A 27,184-nucleotide genomic window follows, 5' to 3' on the forward strand; every position below is an offset into this window, starting at 1 on the left:
CAAGGAAACAAGTAAAATTTGAAATTTCAAAAAGAGTGATGGCACCTAAAGAAATAAGCAGTACCTGATTTATTAAAGATTGTATTCTTGTATTATACAAAACATGCTCCAAATGTGTTTCATACCAATATCCTAAATATTTGGGGGGAAAGCACACACACACAAAGCCCCCACACACCATCTTCATATCTAGATTAAAATAAATGGCCTGAACTAGTTGCTAATTTGTTATATAATAACAACTTCTAATTAACGCATTACAATTATTCTCTTCACAACAAGAAAAGAAAATATGCTAACATTCCAAAGAATCATGCCTTTCCGTCAGATAGGAGGACGAGTGTCTTGAACGAGAAGGTTGCTCAATATGGGATTATATATTGTGAAATCTTTTTCTGGATATCTCTAGATGTAGGCTGGATTGGAAATTGTATAGCTTGCTGTGAACAAGGGAACAGAAAAGATTTCTCAAGACCCTGTCAAGCCTGGCAATCTTTAGAAATGAAAGACTAATTAAGAGGCTCCCTAGGGACAGGTCAAAGGAATTTTTTTTATCGCTACTGCCCTTATCCCAGTTCCTTGATGCCTTATTCCTCCCCTTTCATTCAGCCTACTTTAAAATAAGAATACGCATTGTGCAAGTTCCACCTTTGCTTCCTCTACTGTAATTCATTAGACTATTAGAATTAAGAATTTGAAATTCTTCCTCTCTTATCTCTAAACTGTTATTTTTAAGTGTTTTTGAATAGAGCTTAACACTAAAAATTCATCTAAAACCTGTTTGTTTGTTTTTTCAATTAGACACCATTTAAAAATATTAGACTTTGACTAGGCGATTACAAAGACTTTCAAATATCTTTTAATAAAGCTATCTGATAAATAACACTTTGCCAAATTTCAATTCGGATTTATATCTTCCTTTTAATTTCCAAGATTGTGCTGCAATGCAATACTTGCGTTAAATTCCTGTTCGAATTATATTGACAGTGTTTCATTTCTTTTAAACAGTTTTAGGGTGAACGTCCCCACTGCATCCCTCAGAGAATAGCAACTGATCCACGTTTTAAAAGTTGACATAATTATTTCGCAGACTTAAAATGCCATTCCCTTGATAGTGAGGCATAATAGAGCATTTTATTGTTCCTCTCCTCTCCCTCGAATGAAAAATTAGTGACGTTAATTTGCGTAAGTTTTAAACAACCTCGTAGAGATGAAAACGTCCTATCCCATTAGGGCAATTCTACTTTCCAACGTTTAGAAATATGTGTGGGCACCTGCATACCTGAGAGGCGACCTTGCGCCCAGACCACTCCACGGTGACATGTTAAAATTTCAACTTCTAATTTGGGACTGAAAATCTACCCTTTAATCATAAGTTTCCTCTTATCAGCACTCATAAGCAACATAGGGAGTCAAGACACTTCCCAACGCTAACCCTAAGCGGACCACACCTGCAGTCGGCACCGAAAACCATGCAGCCAGCCTCTCGCAGGTGGCAGCTACCTCCTCCCAGTCCTCGGCGTGACGTCATGCTGCACCTGATTGGTGCATGTGCTTGTCAGTCACAGACAAAGGCTGGATCTTCCAAGTCCCGCTCTTCCCAAGACGCTGTGTTTGACGTCATCTCCAAGCGACGAAAGCAGAAGCGGGGAGGGGTGGGGTCGGGAGCGCTCTCCCGTAGTTCAGGGGGCCTGCGAGGTGTCATGGCTGCTGCCGCTGAGCACAGACGCCCGTGCGTCGGCGACGGGAGCCGGGAGCAGAGCTGCAGCCCCAGCCTCTCCCAGGAGGTGCTCTTGGAAGTCGTTCGCTCCCTGCATACCCTGGCCGGGCAGGTGAGTGGGGGCCAGTGGGAGCTGGGGTGCGGACGCCGCCGGCCCCGCCTTTTTCTCCTAGCGGAGGCGGGAGGGGCGCGGGGCGGCGGGACGCGGCTGGGGTCGGTGAGGCGGGGGAGGAGCCGCGCCCGCCGCCGCGGTCGGAGTGCGCGGCCGCGGGACGCAGCTCGGGCCCGTCGCGGGCTGTTTCCTGGCAACTCTCGTCGCCGGGAGCGAGTGAGGTTAGTGAAACCCGGCCCGGAGCGAAGCGGCTTGAAAGCAGAAAACCTCCGCGGCTTGCGAGGCTCTCGCCCGCGATCCCTCTCCTCCAGCGCGTTCATTAGGGGTTAAAACGGCCTGAGATTTCGGGACAAGCTCTCCGCCTTTTTTTTTGTATAATTTGCTATGAGCCACTGACTTTGTTTCTTTTTTCCTGGTGTCCATTGTGTGCATCAATGACCCTTTCAAAGGGGGAGGAAAAGAAAAGGAATTAATATGAAATGCTTATAAAAAAAAGTTGTATTAATTATTGATGGTGGACACTGTTTGCAACAGGACTGTGTGACTAATAGCGAGTTCAGTTGGCTGTTAAATAGCTTTTGCAGAAACGTCATAATAAAGCTGTGTTTAAATAAAAGTACTCCTTAGGCTCTTTCAGCAAGTCGCTATTTCGTTTCATGATGTAAAGTCCAAAGCAGATTTTAAATGAGAAATAACTTAAAAATAAGTTTGGCTGCTTTTAAAAAAGGAGTATTTTCTAGCTGTGAAAGTTTGTTACCGGGCTGGTACTAACCAGTGCCTGCAGTAGGCACCACAGGCGTTTGTGTGAACGATAATGTTAACGTCCTTTATGAAGACAGAGCGTTTGTCTGATTTGTGAAAATTATTTCTTAAAGCCTTGGGTGGATGGAGAACCAATTGTTTAAAAAATTATTTCAGTATTTTAAAAGGCCTAATACGTTTATCGTGATTTACAGAGAGCATTGCTCTAAGTTAAACATTCAGTTTGGTGTAATGGACCAATTATTAATAGAATGTGCTAAAAGCTGTAACTTTTAAACTCACTTGTTTGCTATGTATTTATAAAAAATATTTCAAAGACTTGGGGACATTAATATTTCAGTCTTAAGACCCAAAACCTGTAAATGGTTTTAAAAGCTTGACAACTTTTTCTGGTGTGGACATGGAACTTTTAAGTTTTGTGGGATTTTTGTTTGTTTTAGTGATGAGATTTTTAAATGACATAAATAATTTTAACATGTCTTTTGAAATATTTGGCATACTGAATTTTTAAAACTCATTTAAAAATTTAAACATGCAGGTATTCTGTAAATACAAGTAGAGATGTGATTACAATTTTCGTATGTCACCTGTCAGAAATGTTTAAATATTTGGCAAATTTACTTGACACAGTGAAGTGACCATTTTTAGAAGTGTTAAAAAAATGATAGTATCATCAATTAAATGCTAACCATTTTGATAATACTCATTAGATTTTGACATGCATTGCTTAAAAGATAAGAATGGAAGCAAGAGTACTATACTTATAAAATTGCCCCTGGAGAAAATCACTGTTTCTTTTTGCAACAACTTTAAAGTTGTTGTTGTTTTTAAATGTATGCTATAATATGTCTAAGTTCATTCAGTATAGTATCATTGTATTATTAGCACTCAAAAGGAAACAAAGTTGAATGTTAAAAAGTATTTTCTATTTCACATTTCAAATGATTGATTTTAACTTTATCGCTTGCCTCAGGGTAGCCCATTTTACCAAGCCGAAGAATTATTTATTTTTAACTTGGATTTTCATGTTAATTTGACAAAGTTTTTATTGAAAATAAATATTTAAATAGTTCATATTAATAGACTAATACTTTTTTTTGACAAGTTCTATAGGGTAGAAATGCATAAAATTTATATTACTAATAGGGAATTTGTTGAATAAGTAATTGGATGTATTGGGATAGTTTTAAAGTTAATTTGTGACATTTTTATGTGGTCTTTTTAAATTATACTTCTTTAAGTGTACTTGAAGGTTTAGATAATTTTGCTGAATTGAAATGAGAATATGATCCAAAAATTATGATTTATTTTCTGTAAGTTATTATTTTCTCTAGAAAAGTTGATGCTTTGCTTTGGTTAGGGATTGCTTGCTCTGTCTCCAAACTATTCATTAATTTGTATGGTTGACTGTGTGTAAAACTACAGTAATAGTTTATTTCCATAGATAAGTTGTTGTCTAACAAAGTCTTTATAGGCATTAAGTAACGTAATATGAATGTGGTAATCTTAATGTAAAACCTTAGTTAATTAATATAAACTATGGTAGTTCACTTTTATTCATTTCAAAAGACTAGGAATGGAGGCTTTCCCTCTGAAGTTTTTGCTGATTTTTGATATTTTTATATTTAGGTTCTTGGTAGCTTTCCATATACAATTTTATTCAAATAGATCACACTTAGCTAACTTATAAGAAATTGTCATATAATGAACCCTCACAGTTTACTAGAAAATACTATTTAGCAGAAGATCTGGTCATTCCATCCATTCTCTGACCATTTATTTCACTATTGTAGAAAGGCATTTGTTTTTCAGTTTCAAATTTCTACAGCTGAATAATAGTTTAATTTTATTTGAAGTAGATAAGCATGTTGCCATTTATCCCCAGACTTTTTAATGTATGTGAATAATTTTTATTTAAAATTTTAAGAAATTGGTTAAAGTTGAAAATAATAAAAATGTGTTTCAGAAGACATCAGAGTGATGATATATTTCAGTTACATACTTATGTATATGTTTCAGAGGAAATGTGTATATGAGAACTTTCATTAATGTGCCTGCCCCCTCTGGTTAATGCTTTGAGCCAGGAGTAGTAGGATTTTGAATAGGGCAAGCCTATCTTGGCTTCCCATCAATAGATTTTTAGATATTGAAGCATTAGAAAGGCCTCATCTTTTTATCTTTCTTGGATGGTTTCGCCCCCAAGATGGTCCCATTACACAGACCCAAGAATAGAATTAGAATGAAATGTCATTCCACTTTTTAATGAAAATTGCACCTTGGCCTTTTAAAAATGATAACGACATAGAGCATTTTAATGTATCATTAGAAACTTGATAACTTTGAGCTAAATAGGCATGTTACTCTATAGAAATCTTTTTTATGTGTGACAGTCCCGTATATGTACAGTTTAATCGTGTAATTTTTGTGATGTTGCTGGTTTGCCCTTTTGAAGCTTAACCTCCGAGATGATGTGGTGAAAATTGCAATCGATTGGAACAAGCTCCAGAGCCTCTCGGCATTCCAGCCTGCTTTGCTCTTTAGTGCTCTTGAGCAACACATTTTGTATTTACAGGTAAATTCTCGTTTAAAATGTTAACTCGATATAGGTATAATTGTAGTTAAATTATAAGCTGGGGTATTTGTCAGTTCTATCTTAACACTGTCTTAATAGTATTATTAATAAAAGATTACTTCATCCAGACTGGATCCAAGTCTGTCAATTTACATAGTGATAAGGACAGTTACGGGAATATAGCCCAATAGGCCAATGTGGGTATGAAGACTGAATGAATGCAATTCTATTCAATTCTAGACTTGTACAGAAAATTCAATGCAGTTGCATCTATGGTGGGTTATAATTAAGCAATAAGACACGGCAGGTGTGTGTCATGCTATGATAATGATTCCATGCCTTGGGTGAGTTTGGAGGCTCATGGAGTGCTTTCAGTGGTTCAAGAAGTGGCATTATCTCAGCATGACACATCCTGGAGTGTCTATTGCAATTAAACAGTTTCAGCATAGTTTTTAAAAAGAAAGTAATTTCTGTGGCATTAATGTCTCATCTTAGTGAGTATCCAGTCACTATTTTCTCTTTTCTTTTTCTTAACAGTTTGAAATAATTCATACTTTGTATTAGAAGTCAACATTGTTATTTATAATAGTATTGCCGTTATATAGTTTATCAGTTCAGTAACTGACATGGTCTTGCTGGTTTCCAATTGAACATGTCTGCTGTTATAATTGATGTAAGTTTGCAGTTTAGTTTATCTCTAATCAAAATATAAAATATGAAGTCTTAAAAAGGTAATTGGAAGAACTGTTTGGATTGGTCAGTTTGCTGCTATTGAAATGTAAGATTTTCAGAAGAGTATTTGGTATATCAATGGAATCAAAATTGTAGGTATGAAAAAATAATTGAAACATTGACAAGTGTTGGTGTGTTTTGGTTAATGGAATAGACATTAATTTTCAGCCTTCTGTTCAGTGACTTTATGGAAATTTTAACTCTATTTAATGTTAAAAGTAATAGTTAACCCTAGTTTTAAAGGGCAGCGGCAATGAGCTATAGAATTCAGTTGAGGCCTAATTGTGGTGGAAACATGAGCAGTGTTATACAAGGGTATTCCCCCCCCCCCCCCCCCCGGCCGCCCTCTAGTGTAGAGATAGACATCTATCTCTTTTCAGCTATGAATCTTGGTAGGTTTTTTTTCTTTGTTCACTTTCTTTGTAAAAATTTGATTTCATGACCCAAGAAGGTATCTTGCTATGTCAAGAAAAGCCTGGATGTTCACTCAGCATAACACCTATGAGTTTCATGTCTGTGCTCTCTCATTCACTTTGGCCAACTGCAGTTTCAAGTGGAGAATCTCCAGTGATATAGTGATAATGCAGGGCTTTGCTGAGTGAGAGCACTGGGTCTCGTGTTAAGGAGGAAAAATACTAAGCCTAGTGTTCTGAGGAGGCATTTGAATGACATGTTAATTAAGTGGCATTGGTGCCAAAGGCTGAGGCTTTGATTTGGCACAAAATAAAAGATGAGTGACAGAGTGATTCCCTCAAAGAAAAATTTAAATTTCCTCAGATTTTCTTTCTCTCTTTTAAAAAAAACCCAGATTTATAATAAATGATAAGGGTCACAATAGCAGAGAACAACAAATATGGTGAGATCTATGTATTCTGATATGCCAACTTTTTATATGTAGCTAATTGATATTAAATACTGCATTTATGTAGCAGAAATTTATATACATATATTAAATGTATAATTAATTTTGATCAGTTTGAACCCCAGCAGATGGCATTGTGTTCTCAGCCCTTTTTAGCAAAACTTCAGCCTCTGATTAAAGAGGAGAATACAACGGTTGTTGAAGAGATAGGAAAAGCAGAAACAAGGAACAAAAATGAAGTAGATGGCAAATTTGCCATTGGAGACCTACAGGAGGAAGAAAAGCACAAAGATTGTGATTTAGGAGATGTGAAAAAGACACAGATCCATTTTGATCCAGAAGTAGTTCAAATAAAGGCTGGAAAAGCAGAAGTAAGAAGTTTTCTTTTTTTGGTGGGGGGGGGGGGGAGGTATTATTTTTTAAATATTGTTATGTTTGAATTGTTTAAACATGCATACTTATTGTTTGTAGATTGACAGACGAATATCTGCATTTATTGAAAGAAAGCAAGCTGAAATCAATGAAAACAACGTCAGGGAATTTTGCAATGTTATTGATTGTAATCAAGGTAACCACCTAGAAGAATAATTTTCATAGGAATTTAAGAACAGTTTTTACAGTTGCTCTGATCTTTCATTTGTTTTTAAAAATGAATAACATTACTAATGCAATTTATTTCAGCGGTTTATTTAGAAACTAAGGCAGCAGAATTTCCTTCTGTATAATAATAGACTATATTGCAAAATAGTTTCATTTACACAAAAGTCAAATAAATGCTAACAAAATAAAAGACTAATGTTTACCACAGGTGAAATGTTTTAGGAAACGAAGATGAAGTGTGGGTAACAGGGTTGTTCGTTCTCACTAGTGAGAAGGAACTAAACTATATAGATTTCATGCCTGTAAATGTGCTTATGAAATTATGGTGTGAACTTACATTAAGTAAACTTAGTAAAGTTAATAATCCTCAAGAGGGAGCAGTTTTCTCACTATTGCTGAGCTGTCAGAAATGTTTTATTTCATGATAAAACCAAGTTGTCCTTTTCTTTCATAGTGCACATATAAATTTGCTATTTTCATCGGATTCTCCTTTTCATCCCCAGTTGATGCTATAATATATTTACAGATCTGTAGGTATGCTGCAGAATACAAGATATTGTAACGCTCTGGCATAGATTACTCAGGCATCACAGTGATAATCAGACAAGTAGTCTTATAAAAATTATGGAGAAGAGTTCCTAATTGGAATGAGCATTTTTCTTGTTGCCTCTAATATCATGACTAATTATTCTGAATATAGAATTGTCAGATGAACCTAGAATTGACTTTTATCACATTGGTACACTGATTCTCTTAATGAAATAATACAGTCTCAAGTTGGGTCCTAAATTCAGCATTTTCTACTATTAACATTGTATGTTCATATCTCTAGGTTTGTTATATTTTCTTGTTAGTTTCTCAAAACAGGTGCAACAGTGACAAAATCTCAGGTACTACAGTTCAACTGCAAGCAACCCATAAGAAAGGGTTTGTTGAGGGAGCAAGCACATGTGTCACTAATGTTATTCCTCTCTTCTCCCTGCTAACTCTATTATTACAAACCACCAGGGGATAGAAATTGACAAGAATTGAAATGCTCAGCAGGATTCCTTGGTCCATTCAATTCCTTGCTGGCTCAAAATAGTGCTAGCAAGAATTGCTGTGGAGAGTGACTAGCACTATCTTCACACCAGGCTGAATTTCTGTCCGATGGGTCATTTAATCTATATATTTAGAATATAGCTCCAAAATGGATGATAGCTTCTTTTTTTAACCCTTAGCCCCATAAAATGGTAGAAAGGGAATGGAGAAGTGATGGCCCTTTAAACATACTTTGAGGTGTCTCAAAACAAAAACAAAAGATAAATATTTAGTACCTATATATAAAAGGTAAGTGAATTTGGCATTTTATTTGCAGAGTTTGATTTATCAGCAGAACTATTAAGAAAACTTAGACTGAAAAAATACAAATGTATTATTATAATGTGTTAGTGTGTTCATTTTAATACTTCTCAATTTGACTTAGTTATATAAATAGTGATATTTTTAAAAAAATCAAATTCCATGGGGAAAAAGAATTTTCTTTCAGTATCTCTTTTACCATTCGTTTTATTATAAAAGAAGGGAATTTTTTTCAGGGAATGTACTGCAGTGGATGGATTTACCTCATGTAATTTAAAACATTTTATAATTTTTGAAATGTTTACATATTATGCTAACATCTTTCCAATAGTTCCCCTTGTTTTCTAATTTATTTGTTGATATCTAATTTGAAAGAAACTATACTCTTCACCTTAGAAAAAAGTGGGAATACATTTTGACAAGTTATCTTTCCTAAAATTATACTTTTTTGAAAGGGTCAGTATGGAAAGAGGTAGATGGCTTTTGTGATAGGGATTTTTTAAATGAACTTTGGAAATCTACGTAAAGTGGAAAAGTATGCATTAAGGTTTCAAGGTTTTTTTGTGTGTAATTCTGAAATAAAAATGTATAAAATGTATTATTAATCTTTTTTGTTAGGTGTTCACTGATTTAATCTGTAAGTAATATAAAAAATGTGTATTTTTAAAAACATTTCAGTAAAAATAATGAGTTCTATTTATTTTTATGTTGAAATAACATGAATAATGCCTCTTTGGCATAGAATTAAAATATTCTCTAGACTATATAAATTTTTTCCTTCAAGGGCTCAGATGGTTTTTAGGGATATTGGTATTCATTAAAAATATTATGCTACTGAATGTTGAGGACTTTTCTATATATATAAATCTGAAAATTGGATAAGATTAGATATTATAAATTTTAGAGGGCAAAGATCATTAAATGTTATCCTGTATGTGATAAAATTATATTTTCTTATTATGAATAATATGTTAAGTAATATGAATTATTTGAAGTTTGTCAAAATCTCCTACATTTGAAGTTAAGAGTATACTTATACTCATTTACACTCTCCTTAGAAAATAGTTGTGCAAGAACTGATGCCGTTTTTACCCCTTACCCCGGATTTAAAAGTCATGTAAAAGGTAAGTATCCACTACATATCTTTATCACTGACAGAGGCTTATGGAATAAAAATCACTTTCCTATCTAAATTTTATTTTAAAACAAAACAAAAAATCCTGCCTTTCTTCATACTTGGGTTTGTGATTAGATGGTCTTTATGAAAAATATATTTATAAAGTACTGTTTGGGAGAAAGAATTTCTGATTTTTGAAATGTAATTGTAATAGACTCAAAAGTTTCTTAACTTAGTTTCTAGAGTTGTGAATACATATGGACCACAGACTCGACCTGAAGGAATTCAAGGGTCGGGTCATAAACCAAGCAGCATGCTCCGAGATTGTGGTAATCAGGCTGTGGAAGAACGGCTACAAAATATTGAGGCTCATTTGCGATTGCAGGCAGGTAAGCAGAGTGCTGAGCAGTGCCCCATAAGGTAACTTTACAAGTGGCTAAAGGAATTCCAGTTCATTTAGTCACCAAATTTTCACTGAGCACCTGTCATGTACAAGACATTGTTCTGGACCTTGCTGGTGTGGCTCATTTGGATGAGTGTCATCCCGTTCGATTCCTGGTCAAAGCACATGGCCAGGTTTCCAGTTTGATTCCCAGTTGGGGTGCATGCAGGAGGCAAGTGATCAATATTGATGGTTTTCTCTCTGTGTCCTCTCCCTTCCTCTGTATCTGAAATCAGTAAAAACATTAACACCACCAAATCATTCTTCTGGTTGGTGAAAAAATGAAAAAAACGAAACATAGTCCCTGTTTTCAAGGAATTTATATAGTTCGTGTGTTTTGCTCTTTTCTGCCTTCCACTTTTCACCAATTTGAGAGTGTTTGTTGAATGGGAACAGGTTCCATATACATCCTGACACTCTCAGTTTATTAAAATCAGAGATGAAAACTAATGTAGTCTTTTTCCTGCTGCCAAATTCATAACTTACTGTGACCACTACTCATTCTTATCATCCACTGTGCTAGGTACAAAGTATTGATAAGTGCAATCCTAGTCCTCAAGGAACTTTCAGTGAGGATAAGCATATCCTATCTAATAATAGGCAAACATGGTAATTGACCGTACCTTCACTACTCCTCCCATAGGCTAATCAGCACGATATGCAAATTAACCGCCAACAAAGATGGCGGCTAATTTGCATACTGCAGGCAGGGTGGACAGCGCGCTGCCATCCAGGGCAGGCCAGGACCCCATCAGCAGGTCCCAGGCGGCAAGGCACGCCTGCCCCAGAAGCCCCAGCAGCCGCCTGATATGGTAGTAAATCTATCAGTAAGCACTCTGAACGTCAGTGGCATAAATGCACCAATTAAAAGACAGATTATGAGGCTGAATCAAAAACAAAACCCACTTTAAATATAAAGACACATATAGATTAAAAATAAATGAATTAAGCTGAAGCCAGTTTTGCTCAGTGGATAGAGCATTAGCCTGTGGACTAAAGGGTCCCAGGTTTGATTTCAGTCAAGTTGCTGACTTGATCCCCAGTCCCTGTCAGAGCATGTGCAGGAGGCAACCAATCAATGTTTCTCTCCCTTTCCCTTCATTCTCTCTAAAATTCAATGGAAAAATATCCTTGGGTGAAGATTAACAAAAACAAAGTAAATGGATTAAGTAACATTAAAGAGATTATAAGAAAAATATATTCCAAATTTTGTTAGTTGTATAATGGTTATGTTTAAATTATTAACACCTAAGAAATTGGGTGAATGGTACATATAATATGCTGTAGTATTTTATAGTTCTTTTTACATGTATGAGATTTCAAATTAAAATTAAAAAATTAAAAATTAATAAAATATTAATTGAAATGTGTATGCATTACATGAAAAATCTAATTGCTTCTAGCATAATTAATTAAATTGTGCTAAAATTTATAAGGGCTCAATTAAAAAATATCTTAATTCTAAATGATATAATAGAAAATATATAATAGTGCAGTTATAAGTACTTATCTGAAAATAAAAATTTAAAGAAGGGATTAGCCAAAGAAAATATATGCACAACACATGGACACAGACAACAGTATGGTGATGGCCAGAGAGAAGTGGGGGGGCAAGAGCTGGGTGGAGAGGGCAAAAGGGGAGAAACAGGGACATCCTATATCCTATCTAATAGACAAACATGGTAATTAACCATAACTTTGCTACCCTTCCCATTGGCTAATCAGGACGATATGCAAATTAACTGCCAACTAAGATGGCAGTTAACCGCCAACAAAGATGGCGGCTAATTTGCATACTGCAGGCAGGTCCTGCTGTGCTGCCCAAGGCGAGGTCCTGGCCTGCCGTGTCTTGGGCGGGGTGGGCGGGGCGGGCGGCAACAGATCTGAGCTGGGTGGGGTGGGCGGGGTGAGCGGCAGCATGTCCCAGCTGCTGTCCGCCCCAGAGCAGATCTGGGCCTGCGGTTTCTTGGGTGGGTTGGGTGGGGCGGGTGGGCGAGCAGCATTGTGATCTGTGAGAGGGCACAGGTTGGGCTGAGGGACTCCCCTTCCCTGCCAGTGCACAAATTTTTGTGCACAGGCCTTCTAGTAATAATAATAAAAGGCTAATATGCACATTGACTGAACGGCAAAATGACCAGTTGCTATGATGTGCACTGGCGACCAGGGGGCAGACACTTAATGCAGGAGCTGCCCCCTGGTGGTCAGTGCACTTCCATATAGGGAGTGCCACTCAGCCAGAAGCTGGCTTATGCCTGGCCAGCACAGTGGTGGTGGCAGGAGCCTTTCCCACCTCCGTGGCAGCACTAAGAATGTCCAGCTAACGGTTTAGGCCCAGTCCCTTGGGGGCTTAAGCCTTTTGTCGGACATCCCCCGAGGGTTCCCTGGCTGCCAGAGGATGTCTGACTGCAAGCTTAGGCCTGATCCCCCGGGGAGTGGCCTAAGTTGACAGGTGGATATCCCCCAAGGTGTCCTGGACTGTGAATGGGTGCAGGCCGAGCTGAGGGCCTCCCTTCTCTCCCCGCCCCCCCAAGTGCACAATTTTTGTGCACTGGGCCTCTAGTCTATATATATAAAAGGCTAATATGCTAAGTGTGCCTCCGACTGTCCAACCAGTCACTATGACACTCACTGACCACCAGGGGGCAGACGCTCAACGCAGAGCTGCCATGGTGTGCATTGCCCATTTACAAAGAAATGGTAGCGTGGACCTGGCTCCAACAAAGCAACACTCGGCTTCCCCCAAGTAGGACACAGGCCCCACCACCACCCTGGAGCAACAGCCCACCAAACCACAGCCGATGCTGCTGAGACCCCATGGCGCAAAATGCAGCCCACAGCCCAGCCCAGAAATGGTCACTGTGGGCACCGGGTAATGATGTCACATAGCAATGCCTGGCTTCCTCTCCCTAGCAACCAGCCTCCTTGGAGATTCTTCAGCCCAGGTGCAAACATTTTACACCTTAACCAAATGTCTGTGAAGTGTTTTCCCATGTCTCATCTCATTTGATCCTCACAGAAGTCCTGGAGTAGGTAGATAGGAGACTCGGTAGAGTCCTATTTTCTTTTCATTAGCCGGAAAATGAAGATTTAGAAAGTTTTAGGAACTTGACCTGACTGAAAAGAAGTAAGAAATGGTGGACCTTGAAAATGACTTCAGGTTTTCTCACTCACAGAATATAGTCAAACACTGCTGCAGTTAAAAATTTTACCTTTGTTCTCCCTGCATGATCTACAATAATAATGTGCTTCATGTTGATATTTACTGCTGTGTTACTGAAAAGGGCTGGAAAAAGTTTAGCTAAATAAGAAAGCAGGTCTAATTAAGCAGGTTTATTCTATATCTATAAAAGGCTAAGTTGACTCGTGCATGTGCAATACATATAAAGCTCTCGCTGGTGCCAGTTGCATGTGTGTGTTTCCATCTGTCATTGTTGATCATATTTGGTTGACACTTCTATTATAGAGAAAGGGAACTAGCAATATTAAAATATTTATTCTAATTAATTTCTTTTCAATGTGCACAAATCCACGCACTGGGCCACTAATCTATATATATAAAAGCCCAAACAACCATCCAACTGTTCGACCATTTGCCCAGTAGCTATGACGCACAATGACCACCAGAGGGCAGACATTCCAACCAGTAGAGGAGGGAGCCTGATTCCTCGTGGAATTGGCCGTGGGTTAGGTTGCTGCTGGGGCACTGTTGGCTCCGAATCTGCTTCACCCACACCCCAGACCCATAAGGGAATGTTGGAGACCTGGTCCCTTGGCCTGGCCTGCACCCTCTCGCTATCCAGAACCTCTCGGGGGATGTCAGAAAGCCACTTTCCACCCAATCCTCACAGGTCAGGCTGAGGGACCCCACCAGTGCACGAATCCATGCACAGGGCCTCCAGTAAAATAAATGCCATAGAGAAAGTGAACTAACATTTAATGAGTATTACTAAGTGCTAGTCACTCTAAAAATATGTATATGTCAACTCAGTATTAACAGTACTCTTGTGAGGTGTTGGTGCTGTTATTGTTGTTAGATAAATAAACTGAAGTTCAGAGAGTTCAAACAGCCTGCCCAAGATAGTAAGTGACAGCTGGAAATCAAACCTAGATTGGTTGCAAAGCCTGAGTCTCCCTCCTCATTTAGTCACCAGATTTTGTTGATTCTGTCTTCAGAATATCTCTTAAATTTACCCCCTTCTGTCTGTCTCCCCAGCTACTACTCTAGGAAGTCCGTGTTCTTTGTCTTAGATTAGTGGAAGGATGTTAACTGGTCGTTTTGCCACTGGACTTTCTCCTTGAGACCAATTTTTTCCCTTTTGGCCCAATTGTTTTTTCTAAAGCTCAGATCTGATCTTGCTACTCCCCAACTAAAAATTCTTTAATGGTTTTCTGTTTTAATATATATATATATATATATTAAAAGAGAAACATGGTAATTAGCGTACGTCCGCTACCCTTCCCATTGGCTAATCAGGGCGATATGCAAATTAACTGCCAGCCAAGATGGCGGCCAGCAGCCAGGCAGTTTGAAACTAACATGAGGCTTGCTTGCTTCAGTGACGGAGGAAACCAACGTTCCCCGCCTGCCTTGCCGGCCTCTGAGCTTGCAGTTTGAAACATAGTTACAAATATAGAAGCTAAACGAAACCCCAGAAACCCGCTTTCAGCCAGCCGGGATCTCAGAGCTGGAGTTGATACAGTGTTTCGATTATAGAACACAAACAAACCAGATACCTGCTTTCAGCAGCAGAGGCCTCAGAGTTGGAGTCAGAGGTAAAGCTGGCCCAGAATTAAAAAAAAAAAGAAAAAAAGGAGCAATTGGGAGCTTCAGTCACCCACCAGTCTGAAAACAGCCCTCAGCCCCTCACCCAGACTGGCCAGGCACCCCAGTGGGGACCCCCACCCTGAAGGGTGTGTGACCAGCTGCAAACAGCCATCATCCCCTCATCCAGGCTGGCCAGGCACCCCAGTGGGGACCCCCACCCTGATCCAGGACACCCATCAGGGCAAACCAGCCAGCCCCCACCCATGCACCAGGCCTCTATCCTATATAGTAAAAGGGTAATGTGCCTCCCAGCACCAGGATCAGCGGAGCCGTGAGGCCTCCTGGCACCGGGATCAGCGTGACAGGGGACAGCGCCCAAACCCCCTGATCACCCTGAGGCTCTGTGTGTGGCAGGGGGCGGGGCCACAACCTCCCTATCCGCCCTGCTCTGTTCGTGACAGGGGAAGGCGCCCCAACCCCCTGATCAGCCCTGCTCTGTGACTGATAGGGGGAGCTCCCCAACCCCCTGATCGCCCTGCTCTGTGGGTGATAGAGGGCAGCGCCCCAACCCCCCATTCCCCCCACCATGGGCCCTGCTCTGTGTGTGACGGGGTAGAGCCATAACCTCCCCATCGGCCCTGCCCTGAGTGTGACAGTGACGGTGCCCCAACCCCCTGATCCGCCCTGCTCTGTGTGTGACGGGGCGGTGCCTCAACTCCCCTATCAGCCCTACTCTGTGAGTGACGGGGGAGCTCCCCAACCCCCTGATTGACCCTGCTCTGTGCGTGACAGGGTACGGAGCCCCAACCCCCCTGATGGGCCCTGCTCTGTGCGTGACAGGGGGCAGCGCCCCAAACCCCTGATTGACCCTGCTCTGTGCGTGACAGGGGGTGGCACCACAACCTCCCCATCGACCCTGCCTTGAGTGTGACGGGGCGGTGCCCCAACCCCCAGTCGGCCCTACCCTGAGCGTGACTGAGGGTGGCATCACAACCTCCCAACCTGCCCTGCTCTGTGCATGACAGGGCAGCGCCCCAACTCCCCAATCGGCCCTGCTCTGAGCCCGACCAGGGGCTGCACCTAGGGATTGGGCCTGCCCTCTGCCACCCGGGAGCAGGCCTAAGCCAGCAGTTCGTTATCTCCCGAGGGGTCCCAGACTGGGAGAGGGCACTGGCCGGGCTGAGGGACCCCCCCCCCTCCCCCCGAGTGCACACATTTTTGTGCACCGGGCCTCTAGTATATAGATATATGTATATATAGATGTATACACGCATGCACACGCACACGCACACACTTAGTACTTATTCATTCATTCCACAAATAGCTATTAAGTTCCTACTGTACGTCAGGTACTGCTCTGGGCACTGAGAGTGCATGTGAACAAAAGTTCTGGTATATAAATTATATGCTATACTAGGAGAGAAGAGCTATGGGTAAAAGCAGCTTGACAATAGAAGGGAAAGGAAATTCAGATGGGTAGGGGTGGTAATTTTAAATAGCATGAAGTACATTTGTAGTTTCAGCCACATTTCTGGGCTTCCCATGCTTTCCAGTCATTTTGCTGTGCTAGGGCTTTTACCCAGGCTTTTTCTTCTGCCCCTGCTTTTCCTTCCTGATCCCACTCTGGTGTGGATTACCCTTTATTGCAGCAGTTGCCAACCTTTCGGACCTCATGGACCACCAGTGATCCGCGGACCACCAGTTGGCAACCACTGCTCCAAAGTTTTCCTTAAACCAGTGGCCGCCAACCTTTCAGACCTCACAGGCCACCAGTGGTCCACGGACCACCAGTTGGCGACCGCTGCTTTATTGTATAGTCAGTCTCATAGCACCTGGTACTTCCTATCTCCCCTGCTAGATAGTAAGGTCCCTGAGAGCACACTATTAATTAGGTTCATTGTTTACCTAGTACAGTGTCACACAAAGCAAGCATTCAGGTGTTTGTTTAAGGAACGATTGTTCATTTTACCTTTTCAGATATGTGCATTGTACAGTAGGGAACAAAGTTAGTGTTCAGTTCTCTTAGGGTAGGTCGAGGGATGGTGTCCCTGTTAAAGGGACACTTGAACCCTTGAAGGGTTAGTAGGAATTTTTCAGCACTCAGGAGCAAAGGATTCCAAAAAGTAACAGTATCAGCAATAAACACTGAGGCACAAAATATGGTTCAGGGACTTTCTGAGTTCAGTCTTGCTGGAGTATTTCCTGATGGAGTTAAAGGAGAAAGAGTGAATCTTCCAGGGACAAAGAAGGCCGTAGAAATAAGGTAACTTGAGCCAAGACCTGAAGGTGGTGAGAGCAGGCTTTGTGAATATGGTGGTAGAAAGAACCGCAAGTGCTGAAACAGAGAGTACTTGGCCTAGTTGAGTAACAGAAAAAAAGAATCAAGTGACAATGATAAGAGTTTGCGAGAATGTCCAAATTGTGTAGGACCTGTAGACTATTGTAAAGGCTTTGGCTTTTAGTCTGAGTAAGATGTGAAGGTATGGAAGGTTTTGAGCAGAGAAGTGACACTATCTAACTTACATTTTTAAAAAATTACTGACTGTGATGAAGGGTCTGTGAGAATAGGCTGTGTTGAGAATAGACTGTGTGGGAGAGGAGCAAGGCAGAAGCAAGTAGATCAGTTTGGATGTGGTAATGATCCAGGGAGAGATCGTGGTGGTCTGGACCAGAATGGTAGCAGTGGAGGTGCTGAGAAATGAAAGGATTTAGGATAAAATCGTAGCCTGGAAATATGAGTAACATTATTTTACCATCACCTGCCCGAGAAAATTCATTAGTTAAGAAATATTACAAAGTTCATCTTTAGTGCAGTTCTAGGTTAAAGGAGAAAATATGGCATATAGAGAAAAATATAAATGGAAGAAAGTGATATGGGATATCACAACCACTAAATTGAATTGTCAGTTATAACTATGCATTTCAGAAATACAAATTGTTCTATACAGGAACTATTCAATATCTTGTAAAATGAATTTAACATAAAATAAAACTAGTAATATAGGAAGCATAAATGGGGCTTGGGGAGAGGTATAGTAGGATAATATATCCCATAGTGTATAATAGGAAAATGTGAACTAAGAATTTCATTCTAATGTACTCTTGTTCATTTGTTTTCTTAAATTTAAATATTTCCCATTCCTATGCATAAGTATCTTTGCATGGTATTTTAAGAATAAAAATTGTAAGAATTGTTCAATAATATCTCAGAATGTTCTTAAATGTATTTAGGTGGTCCCGTGCCAAGAGACATTTATCAGAGAATTAAAAAACTTGAGGATAAAATCCTTGAATTGGAAGGCATCTCTCCTGAGTATTTTCAATCTGTAGTAAGTATAAGTATCTTTTAAAAATAACTAAATGTTATTTTATTCTAGGATTCTTCATTATATAATAGTTTACTCATTGATCACCTATATATGAGATAATTAATAATTCAGAGATGAATGAACATAGTTCTATGTAAGAGATTACCTACTTCTTTAAAAATTGTGATTCCAAATATTGTACTATAGGCTCATAATTTTTTAAAGGGGTGCTTTTGTTGTACATTACCCAGTTTCTCAAATTTAAGTCATTTTCATGGTGTGATAAGTGAGCCTGGATAATAGTCCATCCTGTCACGCTGAATTTGCTGTCTTGTAAAACAAAGGCTTCTTCTGAGACCTTGTTCTGTCAGTTATCCCCTGTGTCTCTTTAATCCCTCACTGTTTGCAGACTCCTTCCCTCAGCTCATATGTGTTTACATTTCTCCCCATACTAAGCAAACAGGCGCCTCGATTTGCCGCCCTGCCTTGTTCTTTACGTTAGCACTGGACTTTTTGAAAGACTAGTCTATATTGTCTAATTCTTCATCTCTAGCATTTATTCACTCACTCATTCATTCATTCTCTCTTTTCCAAGGAAAATAAGAAATAATGTTGTGTTGATAAATATCTTACTTGTCACATCAACATGTTTCAGACAAATGATCCTGAGTTCATTGTATTTCCCTCCGTCTTCGGGGGTGATTATCCATAACACCTGCCTTTTCTGAGGGCTGGATGTTTTGTGTATGGTGTTTTTTTTTAAGTCGTGGCATATTAGATAAAACCAAAATGTAAAAGTGAACAAAATTGCTAAGGCTATTAAATTTTTAGTAATATTTTTCTAAAACTTTCTGAAAAATTATATAAAATAATCCATATTATCATAGAGCATAAATCACTGGTGAAATTATATTAAAATTGTTCTAGGTATAGCATCAACCTTTCCAAAGTCTTAAATTGGGTATTAGAGTGAGGAACAGAAGAAAAATTTTTCCAGATGAAGAAAAAAGCAAACTACACAACAAAAGTGAGCAGTGAATCCTAAAGATCAAAAATATAGTTTTAGCGATTTACTTCCTTCAATGTAAAATGAGGTTTATTAAAGTACCAAGGGCTAAGGCAATGATTAAATGATATAACACCAGTCAAGTACTTGTCACCTACCTAGCACGTGGTAAAACATCAGTAAATATTGGCAGTTATTTTGTTTCAGAAACTATCTATGAAGTAGCTGTATAAATATGGATAAGTCACATAATTCCTTTAGCCTTCACTTGTCCAATTTAAGATTTGTTGGTTGTACTACATAATTACAGAGGTCTTTACACTTTTAGAATTATTTTTTGAATGTATCTTTCTAGGAAACGTCATAGAGATTTTATGCCTTTTCCTACAACAATCTACCATAAGTTTTCGCATTCTAATTGCCTTCATTATGTAATCTCTAGGCAGGTTATTCTTCTAGTTCAATTCTTAATAAATTATTGTTAATAATAGAGCTGATCTTACAAGAGAGTTGCATAGTGTTAGATGCCTTGGGTGAGACCTTGCCCCATCATTTATCTCTTCTCTCTGATTCTGATTCTATTACATAACTTGGTTAACAAAAGAACAAGTCCTTCAAATCATAATCTATTTTTTTTTTAATCTAATATATACAGGATAGAATGTTCAGGGTATTTGGTTAAAGAAGTGAAAGTAGTTGAGTTATAGAGGACCTTAAATGCTATACCCAGAAGTTTAAAGTATCGAAAGTTTAAATGCTTTTGAAAGCATTTGAACATGAAAGTGACTTGTTCAAGTACTATTTAGGAGATTTTTCTAATATTGTCCTGGGAGGTAAATGAAAAGGGAGACTAAGAATAAGACAATATTAGGTTGTGAAGTGAGATCCTGCGCTAAGGACATGAGAATGAAAATAGGAAAGATTACGCAGGAGACAGTAGAAAAGAGAAGTTGACAAATATTGATAATTAATATGTGGAGAGACATAGAGCAAGAGTGAGTCCAGTTTCTGATTGGGAAAATGATACTACCATTGATAGTAATAAGAAAATCTGAAGGGGAGCATATTTTGGGGGGAATGTGAATTTAAAGTCATAACAGGATATACAGCTAAAAATATCAGGTAAGCCTTCCAAGATGTAGGACTTAGACTTGCCACAACTGGAAGAGCCTGTGTGGAAGAGGTAGTTAAAACACAGAATGGGTAAGAACCCTGAGACTGCCAGAGGCCTGAGGTCTGAAACTTGGTGACTACCTAACTTGAGGGCAGGAAGCATTATAAAAGTAATGTGATTAAAACTAGTGCTTTTAAGGAAGATCCCCCAGTCTATTAAACAATACGTATTTGATTAGAAGGATCACTTCTGGATTATTATTGGAAACTAGAGGCCTGATGCACGAAATTCATGCAAGAGTAGGCCTTTCTTACCCCGGCTGCCGGCACCAGCTTCCCTCTGGCATCGGGGACCCAGGCTTCCCTCCAGCCGCAGGCAGGCACCTAGGACCGGGCTTCCCTTGCAGCCCAGGCTTCATCCAGAAGGTCATCCGGAAGGACGTCTTGTCTAATTACCATATTATGTTTTTATTATTATAGCTGACATATCCAAATTAATAGTGAGCTACAGGGAATCACAAAATACTGAAAGGTTTAAACATTCAGATCGACTTTTCCCCCAAGACCTATGAATATATATGGCATAGGCCCCAAGCCCAAAGGGAAAAAAAGATTTTATACTCACCCTTCCTTACCAGAATGAATATGCCATCTCTAGGAGCCCCACTCCTCTCTTGGAATAGAACCAGCTCTAGGACTGTCCTCACACATGAGAGTTGAACACACCCCACAGAGAGCATAGCGCATAATTTGCCACTCTTACTGTCCATGCTGGGAGTACACACATGGCAATGGCATGATTTCACATGTCCCTCAAAAGTGTACAGAAAGACTACAAAGGCAGCTCAGTCTTCTAGCTTCTAAAGTTAGAAAGTACGGGAAAGTTGAGCTCAAAGATTGATGCACAGCACATGAAATGGGAAAAATTACCAGGAAAAAAGATATAAATTATATTGGGTTTATAAAACAAAATTAAACCATGTAAAGTTCTGTTCATTTATGAAACAGACATAAAACTCTTTTAAAAAGTTAACATATATATGCAGGAATTACCACAAAGATTAATATTTGTTGCCCCTTTAGTGCGATCATTCTAAAGATCTTTACCCTTCATATTCAACATGGAAAGATATGAATGTGGTAATGTTTTTAAAAATTTGAAGGCATCGCTTAACAGACCATTTAAAGGATACAATGCTTATGATTATTTCCAAAGTATTGCTTACTGCTTTTAAATTATGACCCCTGAAAACAGTAAGTATAACATGCTTCACAAGTATATTTCTATAGCACTTTGTTCATTTGATAACACTTATCACTTATAATTACATGTTTACACATCTATTTTTCACACTGTGTTTTGAATCTCTGGAGGACGGGAATTGTCTTATTCATCTTTAACACAAAATGTAGTACGCATTGAATAAATGTGTGAATGAATGGATAGGACTTGGCTGATAGTTAATTATTGAACTTTTGAAGGTGTGTTAACTTTGTTCCACAGCACTGACCAGGCGGAATCCTAATTTCGCTTTGTGATGGGAACTCCCAGTTCTCAGGGAAGTGTCAGCATAGGGGAGTGCTGAGGGCCAAGTCAACTTCTTGCACACAGGCCATGCATGGTGGCCCCGAAGCATGAAGTGAACAACTGGATCCAGCTGGAAAATTAAATTGCAAACATTTTGGAGGGCCTTGAAGGTCACAGTAACCCACTTGCAATTCCAGTGTCACTGAGAAGAAAACACCTGTCATTTAGGTTCCTATCTGGTGGCATTATGAAGTGTGAGTTAGAGAAAGATTGGAGTCAAGGGAAGTAGTTTAGGAAACATCATTGTCCACACAAGGGAGAAATGAAGATCTGAATTAGGGCAGTGGGACTAGACGGGAAGAAACATTGAAGACACTGCCCTGTAAAATCAGTAGGCCTTAACCACTGATGGCAAGTAAGGAAGCGTCAGAGAGAAGACTGACTTACCACTGAGTTTCCTTAGAGCCTGGGTTCCCCAGACCTGTGTGTGTGTGTGACATTTTAAAAAATTATGTCTGTCCAGCTATTTAGTATGCTCTCAAATACTTCCCTTAGGTACCAAAACTTGTTTAAAATTTCCACCTTGTGCCTAAAAACAGTCTATTTTAAAGCTAGTCCAGTGTATTCACAATGTATGTGTTTCTAAGTGTTCTACTTGTCAAAATATTCTGCTCAGATTTAAGATAAGTCCCCAAAGACTGCATTTTACTGTTTTTAAGTGATTGAACCACTGATGTCCTCATTTTCCTCATTCTGATACTTTTCACTTTAGTTTCATGATAATAATCTGATTGCTCAATGACATGGAAATTAGCAATACTTTATAGAAAATGCCACCGCTTGGGAGGGTGAGAGACTGAGCAGTGACCAAGTTAAACATTAAGCCCTTGCCCATAGGCCCCACAGAGGTTTTCAGCTCAGTTTGGCAAAGGAAGGAGCATGTTTATAGAAGCAGTTTCCCCCCATATTTAATAATTCTAACACTTGAATGATTTCCCACTTATAACTGCTGCTAAGAGGCACACCTCAATGTTCTTTGAAACAGCTTTTGACACAAAGTAAAAATGTGACTTTTTACCTTCCCTCTGATCTCAGTAGTCAGAAATGTTCATGAGTAAAATTTATCTTCTACATTGACAGTTTCTTTTTCAAATGTAGTAATACACTAATTTACCTTTTGAAAGCTGTGGTATTAGGTAAATTCTGATTGTCAAAGAATTGGGCTCACCCTGGCCAGTCACGGATGCAGACTGAAGGGTCCCAGGTTCAATTCCAGTCAAGGGCATATGCCTGGCTTGCAGATTTGATCCCCAGTTGGGGGGAGAGGGGGAGGTGCAGGAGGCAGCCAATCAGTGATTTTTCTCTCATCATTGATGTTTCTCTCTCTCTCTTCCTTTCCCTTCCTCTCTGAAATCAATAAAGATATTTTTTTTTTAAAAATTGCCCAAACCCAGTGGTCGGCAAACTGCGGCCCCTTGAGTATGGCTCTTCCACAAAATACCACATGCGGGTGCTTACCCACAGTGCGATTGAAACTTTGTGGCCACACTCAAGGGGCCAAAGAGCCACATGTGGCTCACGAGCCGCAGTTTGCCGACCACTGCTAACCGGTTTGGCTCAGTGGATAGAGTGTCAGCCTGTGGACTCAAGGGTCCCAGGTTCGATTCCAGTCCAGGGCATGTACCTTGGTTGCGGGCACATCCCCAGTAGGGAGTGTGCAGGAGGCAGCTGATCGATGTTTCTCTCATCGATGTTTCTAACTCTATCCCTCTCCCTTCCTCTCTGTAAAAAATGAATAAAATATATTTTAAAAAATAATAATAATTGGGCTCTTCCCCTGTGAGCTCTGCTTAGCGTTGGCTTTTTCCTAAGGCAGATGGCAAGATGACTACAGCACTTTCTCCTGTCCAGGTGCAGTGGTATCCAGAAGTGAGGAAGTTTTTTCAGAAGTTCTCTCCCTAATCCCCAGCAGACCCCTCCTTAGTCATTGGCCAGAATTGGGCCCATGCCCATTCCCATCACGGACAAGACCAGAGGGCTGGGATCTGCATTCCCCGGAGTCACACAGAGGAGTAGTGATAGGTGCTCACACAACCAGTGTCCCCTTACAGTCAGAGTATATGTGTGTGTTTTCACCCCTTGGCCTGGTATTTCACATTCTGTTTTCCTGTATATTGTTGCTGCCTTTGTTCAGTATCCTGGGGTGGAAAGGCTATAAAAAAGGAAACTAAGGAAATTCCCAGAGCACCTCTTTCTACAAACACTCAGCCTCATTAGAAGCTGAGAATTAATGGGAAAGTGTGTATAGACAGGGACAAGCTTGTTGCTGTGATGTTACTACTATATACTTCCAATATCTTCGGAGGGTAACTTCCAAAACACTAGAAAGTGTATGTTGGATGCAGATAGTGCTTGGTGAGTTTGTGGCTTTGTTTCTGCCAGTACTCTATAATGGAAAATGGTTTGTTTCTTCAGTACTCTATAAAGGAAAATTGTTTAGATTTTTTAAGTATTGGTTATTTAATATTTTTTTACTTTTAATCTAGAACTTTTCTGGCAAAAGAAGAAAAGTTCAACCACCTCAAGTAAGTTATTGCATTTTCATTTTAGCTTCTGAAATAGTTTGATTAGTTTATACCTTTCTTAAAAGTTTCTACTATGGTTGCTTTTTAGGTCATAGTTTGGAACTCAGTACTAAAAAGGGCAGCATAAATTAATGTATTTGAATCAGAGAAGTAATTTTATTTCAAGGGTGTAGGATAAGTCATATGGGCCTAATAAACATAAAAGTCTGTATTCAGCTGTTAATAGTAGAAAGATGTGTCAGTTACAAAATGCTGAAAAATAGTAAATGCTTAAGTACTGTGAATTAAATCTCACCCCTCCCCCTTTTGAAGATGCCACTCATTAACAGCATCTAAATCAAAGAAGAATGTTTGCCAGAGGCTGACTTCAGCCTAGCCTTGTCCACAGTACTTATCATATGAACTAGAGGCTGGGTGCACGAAATTCGTGCATGGGGGTGTCCCTTAGCTCAGCCTGCTCCCTCTTGTAATCCGGGACCCCTTGAGTGGGGTCACTAGGCCTGGCTGGCGATCAGGGCTTTCCTTCCCCCAGCTGCTGGCAGCTGCCCCCCTCCCACCCCCCGCTGCCACTGCTTGCCATCTGTGCGACGCTGGGCCCTCTCCCCCACCACCGGTCGCCTCCCTTGGCAACAGGCGTGGGGTGTGATTGCTTGACTGGCCTGGCCTTCACTCTGAGGGCAATTGTGGGGCAATAGCAGGGCTCCCCAACCAATCACATCGCACCCACCTTGGCTGGCCTGGTGCCAGTGCATGTCATAGCATGGTCTTCTGGACAGTCATTCTGCTGGTTGGTCAATTTGCATATTATGCTTTTATTATTATAGATTAGTTTATTCATAATTTGTAAGGTTTTGCTACCCTTCAATGGTGGTGATGTAAATTTAAAGTTGGGGAAAACTAAAAAAATTTTAGGTTGGTTATTTTTTAAGAGTAGCATGTTACTTTTTTTTTATTGTACAATTTTGAGTAATTTTTAAGAGCATCCATTTTTTCCAGGAGAGGTAGTTGATTGCAGTTGATCCATAAAAAGAGAATTTCTAGGTATTTTAAGCACTTAAGCTAATCCTAAACTTTAATTTTTTTCCCTACTGATTATTAATATAATCAGTAGTTTTTTAAAAAGTTTTTATAATCCTTTCAAAGTATAAAAGGTCCAGAAGAGCTTTCATTAGGAAAGAGAACGAAAAAATAAGAAAGAAAGAATTTTAAGCCTTATTATTGTATACCTTAAAATTCATGATAGAGTCAACATATATGGTTCAATGTTAAAATTATTCTCTAAGAGAAAAAGAGACATTTACCATGCTTTTGGATATTTTAAATATTTATAGTTCATTTATCACTTTATCTGCATTAAGATACTTCAGAGTCTTATTCAGCAATTTGTGTTCTTATTGTTTACAGCAGAACTATTCACTGGCTGAGCTTGATGAGAAAATTAGTGCTCTCAAACAAGCCCTGCTTCGAAAATCAAGAGAAGCAGACTCCATGGCAACTCACCACCTCCCATGAAAAACTCATCTCATCTTCGTCATTTTACTTTTTTATATACTTGTGTGTTACTTACACTGCAATTAATTAAATGGATACATATTTATCAATGTAGACATCCTCTGAAGTCTAGGTTTATTTTCACACGAGTCCAGCTTGCAGCAAGTAATCTTACAATATCCCAATGAATTATGAAATAGTTAATGCATTGAACATAGCATTGTCAGAATTTATTTCCTTCTGTTTTAAAGGAGGTATTTTGGAAATTAAGAAACTTAATTTGAAAATATATCTTTGTGTGAGTGTGTGTATGTCCCACAGAAAGATTTGTTTTGAATAGTGATATTTAAAAGCCATATTTATATTTGTAACATTGATGTTAACCAGTTTATTAGTTTAAATTAGTACTTTTTAATAATAGGCATTCAACAAAAAATTAATTGACCAAAATGAATTTTAAATGAATGCATACTTTTTTTTCAAATGTCAATTTTGATGTAAATAAACAGTATATTCCACCTTTATTCCCTTATTGATTGATTGTATGACCTTGAGTAAGTTATTAATCTCTCTTTGTGCCTTAATTTTCTTACCTATAAAATGGGAGTGGTAATAATAGAGCCTGTTTGTCATGAAGAACAGGTGAAATCATGCATGTACAACTTTGAAACTGGCCCAAGGAAAGTACTCAATAAATGTTAGCTGTTATTGTTTAAAAACTACTTAAAACCAAGTATGTCTTTGGTACGTTGCAAAATATTACAAATTATAGTCCCTCTTCCTTGAGAGCCTCAGTACCCCTGTTAATGTTCGGTGGTACATATATTTCCATAGTTGCAAAGTAAACACTTAAAAGATGCAGCTACAATCAAGGAGCAGATGTTTAAATCAAGAATTGTTTGGTTGTAAGAATCAGAAGTCTACCTAAAGTAGTTTGAAAAAGGGGAGTTGTTAAAAAATACACACAGAAATCTGGAACTTAATTGCAAGGAAGTACAGGTGAATGTTGTGTCTGGAAAGTCATTAGCAGTTTATCTCTGTGTCTCTAGCTGCCTTTGGCTGTTTCTTTGTCTAGTTCTGTCTCTGTCCTCTACCCTCCTTGTTTTCTACTCTTCCTTTATCTCCCTC

The 27,184-nt window shown here is 39.2% G+C and overlaps 1 protein-coding gene across 7 annotated transcripts; it reads left to right on the forward strand.

The window, feature by feature from the left end:
- The first annotated feature begins 1,629 nt into the window (after positions 1–1,629).
- LOC118677695 (MAP3K12 binding inhibitory protein 1) lies at positions 1,630–26,580 on the forward strand. Of its 7 annotated transcripts, none has more exons than XM_036353016.1 (9): positions 1,631–1,832; positions 5,047–5,166; positions 6,874–7,131; positions 7,232–7,328; positions 9,760–9,825; positions 10,055–10,207; positions 18,257–18,354; positions 24,527–24,565; positions 25,973–26,580. In XM_036353016.1, exons 1-9 carry the CDS (start codon positions 1,704–1,706, stop codon positions 26,075–26,077), a joined length of 1,065 nt encoding a protein of 354 aa, XP_036208909.1. In that variant the 5' UTR covers positions 1,631–1,703; the 3' UTR covers positions 26,078–26,580. The 7 variants fall into 7 exon arrangements, with proteins under 7 accessions (XP_036208955.1, XP_036208941.1, XP_036208909.1 ...); XM_036353008.1 differs by having other exon boundaries at positions 1,632–1,832; positions 25,970–26,580; XM_036353038.1 differs by having other exon boundaries at positions 1,632–1,832; positions 6,907–7,131.
- The last annotated feature ends 604 nt before the right edge of the window (positions 26,581–27,184 follow it).

Source organism: Myotis myotis, unplaced genomic scaffold (assembly GCF_014108235.1).
Source record: "Myotis myotis isolate mMyoMyo1 unplaced genomic scaffold, mMyoMyo1.p scaffold_m19_p_1, whole genome shotgun sequence".
Classification (NCBI taxonomy): Eukaryota; Metazoa; Chordata; class Mammalia; order Chiroptera; family Vespertilionidae; genus Myotis; species Myotis myotis.

Bases quoted from the DNA above. Each gene is read 5' to 3' on its own strand.
- LOC118677695 (XM_036353008.1), top strand. From the start codon at position 1,704: ATGGCTGCTGCCGCTGAGCACAGACGCCCGTGCGTCGGCGACGGGAGC. The intron at 1,833-5,046 runs GTGAGTGGGGGC...GCCCTTTTGAAG, and splicing joins TGCATACCCTGGCCGGGCAG to CTTAACCTCCGAGATGATGT. The intron at 7,132-7,231 runs GTAAGAAGTTTT...TATTGTTTGTAG, and splicing joins TAAAGGCTGGAAAAGCAGAA to ATTGACAGACGAATATCTGC.